Source organism: Coturnix japonica, chromosome Z (genome assembly GCF_054131305.1).
Source record: "Coturnix japonica strain WE chromosome Z, WE-NBRP24, whole genome shotgun sequence".
In the NCBI taxonomy this organism is placed as follows: domain Eukaryota; kingdom Metazoa; phylum Chordata; class Aves; order Galliformes; family Phasianidae; genus Coturnix; species Coturnix japonica.
In genome coordinates this window covers 55970112-55979420 of record NC_140702.1, presented here as the reverse complement: position 1 = coordinate 55979420, position 9309 = coordinate 55970112, and the positions used below count along the sequence as shown (strand labels likewise).

General features: G+C 34.7%; 1 protein-coding gene across 2 annotated transcripts in view; it reads right to left on the bottom strand.

Moving 5' to 3' along the window:
• The window catches only part of IL31RA (interleukin 31 receptor A), a 31613-nt gene that overhangs the window by 6045 nt on the left and 16259 nt on the right, over positions 1-9309 (bottom strand). For both annotated transcript variants that reach the window (XM_015848722.3, XM_015848723.3), the window contains exons 8-15: positions 9152-9234; positions 8213-8429; positions 6733-6915; positions 5344-5445; positions 4182-4328; positions 1787-1927; positions 444-537; positions 34-106 (exon numbers count right to left, since the gene is read on the bottom strand). In XM_015848722.3, coding sequence (XP_015704208.2) covers positions 34-106; positions 444-537; positions 1787-1927; positions 4182-4328; positions 5344-5445; positions 6733-6915; positions 8213-8429; positions 9152-9234 — 1040 coding nt within the window. The remainder of the gene's footprint in view (positions 1-33; positions 107-443; positions 538-1786; positions 1928-4181; positions 4329-5343; positions 5446-6732; positions 6916-8212; positions 8430-9151; positions 9235-9309) is intronic.

Sequence of the window (9309 nt, the reverse complement as noted above, 5' to 3'; positions counted from 1 at the left end):
TCCCTCCTTAATAAATAAAACCACATCTGTTACCATAGAAGCATCAAGATGCACTGCAATACTCTCTGCAGGATTGGGTACATCAGGCCAGCAAACCTTTTTAAACCTGTTATTGAGAAAGCATGTTTGGTCAAATGTTGAAAAAAAAAAATAGATTTTTTAAAAATACTGTGTTACAAGACACTGCAGAATTAACTATTAATGCACAGCAGTCAATTTTCTGATTATACAGCACTCTAAATAAGGCCATGAACAAGAACTGGTGTGGTTACGTTTCTGGTAGTTCTTCAGAAAAAAATGCCAAATCAAGTACACTTCACTCTATTGAAAGCATCCAAAGCAGTAGACCACACAAAGGTGACACTGAGTTCTTATTTTAACATTATTTATAATTTAAAATATACTGACTAGATTCAAATTTAGAAGATGAAAAATGTACTTACAGGTGTTTTTTCATCATGCACGTTATCCAAAGGCCTAACAGAAACAACATGCTTAATCCAACTGGTATAGCAATGAAAATAACATCTTCTTTATCTTTAGAGGAAAGAACAGATGGTTACCGTTTCTTCCTGTATTTCAATAAGACAGCTGATTTCCTACATCAAAGTCACCTGACTAGCAGCACCATAAACACCTTCGCCAAAATTAATCAAAATTACTCAGAATACTGAATAGTATCCATTGTACCACATGTGAAAAGTTGAGCATTTTTCCTCCAGTTTACTAAGACAGAGAAGAAGGGGGGAAAAAATAGCATCACCCAATAATCCAGGCTGGAGTGGACATCTCCAGCTCACCCTGTCCAATGCAGAAATCAGAATCAGGTTGTTCAGTGTCCTGTGCTAGTACCAGGATGAAAAGTCTAATACCTTTCTGGGTACTCGTTGCTTTCAAGTTGCCTGAAACCACTATATAGTGACACTGCCACTTGTTACTACTGAATAGATTTTACATACGGTGCCAGAGATGGATTTTAAATATGCTTAAAATATAGTTACTCTAATGAGTGAAACATACTATACAGATTTCTGAGCTAGCTTCCAAGTACCTACCAGAGGCAGGTACAGACAGCAACAGAGATCAGACTTCTGCACAGCCTAACCTATTTTGTATGTGAGTGGCAAACTAGCAGAAGAATTTACAGGCAGAAAATAAAATCAGCTTCATACCTCATACCCTGTTCAAGGGCAACTAATGTATTTTCTTATGTATCAGTTCACACATACATGCATACATGTATTTCACTGTGGCTATATGCAACTATATATATATATATATACACACACTCATATATAAATGTATACAAACATGTATGTATGGAAAACATTCCTCCAGCAGCAGAAAAGAGAAAGCATCTGATTTTCTGCTTGTAATCGTCTCACCAATCCCCTTACTAAAACAGTAACTCAGTGCACAGCCATTCTAAACCTCTATCTTGGATGGAAATACCTACTTTCTGTTCAACTGTAAGGCACATTATCCCTAAACTGATGGCATAGAAATAACATGTTGATCCCACAAACATTTTTAGTATTCCACAGCTTCACTAGCAGCAAAAAACACATTTTTTTGACTCCTTCTCTTGAAGTTTAAGTTTGTAAAGATTTCCAGCAAAATCAAGTTAAATTCAGTTCATGTTGATCATTTACTTGCTTTAATATCCATTTAAAAAAAAAAAAAAAAAAAAAAAGTTACTCTAACAAACATAAACAAAAGAATCCTTTATTTATTACCCCCTAAACTGCTTTCAAAATAACAGTGACTAACCTTGAAAACTACTTACTGAATTTCAAAGTCTTGAATGTTTTTGGCTCTCCACTGGTTCCACCAGCTCTGTTTCTTGCCATGATATAGACAGTGTATTGTGTATTAGCCTGTAAAGACTTCAGTGTGTATTGCAGCACATCAGAGTTCACTGTTTCATCTTATAAGGAAAATATTTATGTCAGTAAGCACAAAAAATAGCATTTTATTTTATTTTTTAATTTCCATGATCTCTGAAATCCAGGCTAAGAAACCAAAACATTAAAACAGCTGGTAAAAGTTGTGTTTCTGCAGCTCATAAAACTGGACTAAATTTCTAACAACACAGATAGACACCAATCACCCAAAAGAACACAGTCTATTGGCCTTGGATACCACCTCCCAGAGGAACAGAGGAAATTATCAGAAAGCAACAGATTGCTTTTTTTTCCCTTGTTAACTATTGAAATTAATATGGGTGTGTTTTACTTTTAGACAGGGCACGTTTCCTAACATACTATGTCTACAGACTGATAAAGAATATGTTTCATAACATGGAATTAAAACATTTTCTGGTGAATTTAGTCTACGCCAGTATACTGTTACTCAGCCAAATTATGAACCACTGGGGTAACAGATATGTTGCAATATATCCTGAGAACAAACAAAGTACATTTCCCCTAAATCGAGATGGGGAAAATGAAGTCTTGGAGTTAAAAGGCCATCAATGAAATCACCCTGGCACAAACTCAAGATTTCTATTTTCAGATTCAACAAACAAATGTGATAACAAAAAAGCCTAAAACACCAACAGTACAGCTGGGTTTTGCCTTTTAAAACTAGCTAATCTGAATCCCTAGAATAGGCATGGTCTGTTTCATGTGAGAAGCTTTCCAATGCCTTACATGTTATGCTTTGGTTATGGTTGCATGTGGGAGAATGACCCCATGCAAAACACTTAGGAACTAATATGGCATAATTCATTTGGAAACTAACATGGCAAGAAAGATAGTACACAGAAGGCACCATCCAGCAGAAATTGTCTCAGCTTCTTTCTAGTTTACAGACTGTCTAAAATACTTCTGCCTTGGCTCTGAACTGGTTATCCAGAAGCAACTGAAGACATGCCAAGATTCATTAGTTTGAGATTGTTTGAAACGATACTATGTTAGGTATCTACTAACAGCAATGTCTGAAACAAAGAAGGAAGAGAACCATTTCTAAAATACTGAGTGATACAACAGTACTCTTAAAAAATCAAGCAGGAAGAACAAAATTAGGTCACAGAAACACCTCTCATAAAAGATTTTATAGAAATTAATGGTGTAAGTCTCAAACAGATAGAATTATATTGATAGATTGCATGGATACTACTCAGATACATGAAACCAGGAATGTAATCAAAAAGAATGCTGGCAGCCTACTGAGCAGGGAAGCTGTATCAACCACAGGACATTAAGCACATTTGAAGAGATTAATCCATAAAACTGTGTCCAAAGACATAATTTATTGGCACTTATTTTAGCTCCGTGGCTATCATTTACTATTTTGCTTTTATTATAAAAATAGTTGTAATAGAAAATTTCCACCATAACGTTCCAGAAACCGAGGGCCTGGGAAAGGCATCCATCTAAAGACATGCATGGAACTTACAAACTCACTGAAATCTCATGAACTTCAAATTCATGAATTTGCACAGGATCTATGCCTCATTAATGTACTCCGTCTGCACTTTATCTCCTCTGCCTTTGTTGTGATTTCTTTCAACTGGCTTCAAATATGTAATCATAGAGACATTTAAGATGAAAAAAGACTAGTACTTATGCAAGAATGGAAAACCACAAGTATACAGCAAATAACAGTTTCTGATTTGGCATAAACTTGCAAAAAATGTGTTTATTTATTTATCTCTAACATTAGAGAGAACAAGATGCAAAAACCCTCTAATATATGAGCTGCTATCCATCCTACTCTGGAAAAGAGAATAGCAATGATAATGCTACCACACCGACTGCACTAATACTGAGATCCATCACATTTGCACCCCCTCAGTGAAGCACAAAGGACAACATGGTTAACAGTCCTGGCTGCATCACCAAGGGTAGTATATTAACAGTAAAAAAATAATTAAATATATATATACACACATATATATATATATATATTAACATGAAGCAATTCTGTACAAAACAAACTCAAAACAGACAGAGAAACAGAGCAAGACTGCACGTGCTGTACTAAAGCAAGGAACGTTCACAAGCATACTTCTTTATTTCAGTTAAATCTAAAAATAATCCCTGATCTTTATGTAGGCCATATTTAATGTCAGTATTTTCAGACATATTTATGACATACAATAACAAAGTATGCTATTAATTACAGAGAGCAGATTGTCATAACCCAGTCAAAAGCTCTGATGTTTGATGTATACTTACTCAATTCTTTTCCACCATCAGGTTTATAAAATATTGTGTAGTTACTGATAAAGCCATTTCTTTTATCCTTTGAAATCTCATTCCATTTTATGGTAACTTCATTTTTGCCTGGAAAACCCGTATCAGCCACAGGGCCTTCTGATGGCTCTGCATTGGATCATGGTAAATTAGAAAAACAAGTGGATTAGTCTATCTGTCAGTATTATCCACGTTATTTCACACATACCAATAATACCAAAAAATGTAAATGTCTTACTAGTGCTCTGATACATTAAATCCCCATGTCTATTTTGATTTTCGCATATTTCTTAGTGTTACTGCATCCATATATCCCAAGACCATTAAAAAGCTCTATCCTCACAACATCATAGAGAGGTAACTCATAACTCTGAAGCAAGTGCTCACTGTGCTTCAGTTTTTATAGAAGTAATCTCTGTCAGCATTTAATACTATCACAGCATTCAAATCCAGGTTGTGTTAATAAGTGTTGCTCTATCATACAGCAATTACCTTTTTCTAGTAAATAATGTTTAATCCTGCATTGTACTACGTGCGCACGCACATTTACATGGGGTCTATATGCACAAACAAGAGAAATTTTCTCCAGAAAACTTTAGATTATCAGTAAACTACATTCTTGCAGCTGGCTGTACAAATCACCAAATTCACATTAAACTTCACACATACACCCAATTTCATCTCCAGTTTCTATTCAGCTACAAATGTCATTGCATATCATCTTTTTTATATGCAGGAATTCATATATACTATTGCAATATAAAACTTAACAAAAAGCATGATTCTCAAACTACTGTTTTAATCTGCGAGTAGAATGTCTCATACACAAGCACAGGTAGCACAATCAGTTGCATCATTAAAATCAAACCTAAACATAAATCTAAATGCAGCTGCAACATTAAACAGACTCTCACAGGTGTTCCATGTTTGTCACAGCTGTTCCATGTTTGTAGATGTACTCTTTCCAAGTACTCTGTATACAGTACATAGAATTTACAACTAATCAATGGATCAGTGCAGCACTGTACTATTCTCTTCATCATCTACTTCTCCCCTTCAGTAATACCATTACCAAATTTCACAAATAAAATACACACTAAGAGAGAGGTCACTTTTCACAACATTACTGGTTTTAAATACATACCTTTTTCTTGAACATAAGTTTGTATGGAATACGGAGCTGCCACTTTATTTCCATAAATAGGATACACTGACATGTTGTAGCATACAAATGATTTAAAGTTTTCTGTAAAGAAAAAAATGAATATTTGCATAGAATTCTGCACATGAGATTTATACAACCTAAAAGAGACTCAATCACGTTGTCTTCCTAGATGGATAGTAAATACATATATACAGTTTTGCAATTACAGAATATATTTTGGTTAGGTTGTGGTTGTACTTAATGAACTTCAAGGTCTATTCCTACCTGAGCTATTCTACAATTCTATGATTCTATTTATTATTTCAAGTATTCATTTTAACATTTAACAGAAATAATTCCATTCTGTAAGAGTACCAGCATTCTGAGTCATTTTTCACAGGAAATAGTTTGATCAAGTAATTGTTATTATCAGCTTTATACAGTTTCCAAATATGAAGCCACTTACTCATCTCTAATAGTTTGAGATCTTGGCAGAAGCTTTTATTTTCACCTAATCATTACAAAATGATAATTTTAGGGACATTTTCAATTTCACACATGAGGTTTACTGCTCTGCCAAAAAAAGCTTTGTTTTCTGAGCCCCAGCTCGTAACTGTACACTGATAGTCCGGTTATGCCGACTGTTGACACGCCTCTAAGCAACCTGACTCACAGCACAACTGTACAGACAAAATCTCTTCACTGGACTTTTGTATGCTTCAAAACATAGTTCAGGTCTCAGGAAATTATGCTTTCAACACTGAATCACCAGGTAGCCAAGCAATCATCAGGATGCATCTCTCTATTTAAAATAACTCATCATCTCAGAGAGAACTCATTTGTGGTTTTATGAGAAGCTTAAGGGGTTTCATGTACCACTCCTCCTCAGACTCGGTGACTATGATTCTATAGGCAAATCTGTAGATTATATCAGCTTTCCACTGCTTTTTCAGCCTCTTAAACTTATCACAGCCCAGCACAAATGAGGATGGCCCACATGTTGTCTGTAAAATAATTCCACAAATGACAGAATCAGGCTTGAATAGACAAATCACATTTCTAGTGCAATTTGTGCTCAGGGTAACCAAAGATGTCCTAGTTATGCTCAAGAGGAAGCTGCTTTTTAGTTAAGAAGTAATTTTCAGCCTAAGAGTTAAGACTCAAGTCAATGTGTACTAAACTGCTCTTGAACTTTATTTTGAGGAGACCGTTGTTTAATTTATTATAGGCAGAAACTACTGAACTACATGCAGCAATTTCAGTAAAGCATAAAATAAGGCTGTTATTATTTTGTCTGTATACAAATAAGCACACATGAGTAACTACATGTACATATAAGCATACATATATGTGTCCATTATTACAGCTGTAACTTGTAAATGAACGTACTTTTGTTAGGTTTCCACTTTGTAGAATTTGATATATACTGCCATGATCTACCAAAAGGATCTGTCTCCATTTCCTCATACCACTCAACTACATACTTGGTTACTTCTGGTTTAGAGACTGTCCATTCCAAAATCATCTCTTCCTCTGTTGTAAAGGTTCTCACTGCTTCAATAATTTGAGAAGCTAAAAATGTAACAGAACATCAATTTTATCTTTGTAGAAACTGAAGCATGAGAACAATTCAGTCATAGCAAGCTGAGATTGCTTCTTTAGAGAAGTACGAGTCTTAGCCAAGGTTAAGAAAAAGTGAACATACACACTTAACAAAAATAACTTAAATTGAAGAATATAAGAACTATAACATTAAAAAAGAGAGAGGGGCCAATAAAATAATCAAAACAGTACATAAAGGGATTTACACAGAATCAAAGGATCTAAATTTCACAGCTTATAGATTATAGCTAGTGCAGATAAGCAGGTTTTCATTGGGATGCCAAATGGCAATAAGAAAACAAGTAAAGCAAGTCAGCAGGATTGTTAAGTGACACTGAAGTAAAAGCAGACCATCAACCTGTAGAACAAAATTAATGGAAACCTGACTGAAAACTTAACCTAGAAAAGCAGAAAAGGAAAAAAATATTTTAACACTGTGTTGCCAAGTCTAAGTTTATAGAAAGAAGAAACACAGCATGGTAAAAGCAGAAATGTTTACTGAGGAATAGTGGACAGAGAAGCAGTCAGCAGCATTCAGGACATGATGACATTGTGTCGGCATATCCAATTTTTCTGATTAGACTGGAATTTAATTATGCAATTCCAGAGAAGAGCTTCTACAACTGATGTAGAAGTGATTCAACAGTGGGTCAACTGACACTTTTGTCCCAGGTCATGGGTAGCCAGCAGGATATTGCAATACAAGGCTAACAAAGATATCTGAATTAAGCATAAAAAGAGTTCAAGAGCTCTCAAGTGCATGGAAGAATATAGAAAACAAGCATGTTTCTCTCTCCACCTCTGTTAGGGACTTCTGTTAACATGGGAATAACATCAAACACGGTGCAATAATGCCCTGAGGTAACCAATTTTATGGTCTGGGAAATGGGTGAGACGTAATTTGATGATGCTATGAATTTTTGGGAGAGATTCAGGATTTGAACAAAAATAAAGTAATGCAACAGAAATAATAACACATCAGAAAATGTGGGTATTTTAACAATGATACGATAAAACAGAAGTCCAAACAATAATCTTCTGCAAAAGAAATATGGCATCTGATAGCTAAATACAGCAAGAGAAACACCATTGTTCCAGTAAAAATTAGCAGGCTACGTAATCGTACATATAATACAGTTCTACATACAGTTCAAAGACAAAAGTCCTTAGCACAATTTTGCTTCCACTACAATAGAACTTACTCAGATGTCAAGAAAATCATTTGCTTGCAATGAGAAAAAATATTGCAATATTCAAAAAATCTTACATTTTTCATCAGTGGATGGAATCCTCAAAATAGCTGCAGGAGAATTTCCAGCAGAATTATAGGCAGTAAGAGATATTATATACGCCTCTTCGTTTAAAAGTAAAGTAATTTTCTTATCAGATGTGAAGTTTGTCATTTGAAGTGCAGCATTATTTTCTGGATAATACTGTATTTTGTAGCCTAGAATTCTCCCATGGGGTGGAAAGTTGCTTAACAGCTATTAAAAGAATGCATTAGTAAATTTTTCACAATGTTATCTTTATAATCAAAATTATATTCTGTATTAAAGAACATAGAATCTCTAAATAAAAAATATAGCAGAGGGTAGTTAGGGAGATGTTTCAATTAATAAAATGCAAATGTACTAGCTCACAAGCAGTTCATCATCTTGCTTCTCAATATAGAATCCTTAGAACACCTCACTACTTCGAAACAGCAGCCATGGAAACAATCAGATAATCTTTCCTTTAAAATATTTTATAGTGATATTTTGCTCTAAGAAGATACATTAGGAAATCACAGAAGAGAGTAACGCTTAAAAACATCTATCAAAAGTGATCTCATAAAAACTGTACCTGAAATCACCAGAAAACCCTAAAACTACACTGCAGCATTAGCTGAAAGCTACAACAAAAGCCTAATCATTTGTTTCAGTAATTTAAATACATAAATGTTCAGTTTTACTAAACGACTATTAAATTTAAATGTGAATATAAACACAGCACTGGTAAATTGCATTATTCAAGATCAGTTGCAAGGATTTTCAATCAGATTTTCCAGTGATCTGAACATAATGAAACCCTCTTTTTCTGCATTTACTACAAAGCTTTATTGATCTACCACTCACTTAACCAAAGCCTTTTCACTTCTGATTTGGTTCGGGGGAGATGTTCTTGTCATTCATTTGCTTTTCTGATGACAACAAAAGAGTGTATTTACCTTCCACATAAGATACACAGATCTGCTTCCAGCTGGGGATGAAGACTCAATTACTCTCCACAAATCCACTTTTTCTGAGGGAGCTATTAAAAAACAACAACAAAAGTCCTGAAATCTGTTGTTATAACTGGTCAAAGGGATGCCTCATGCCATGACAT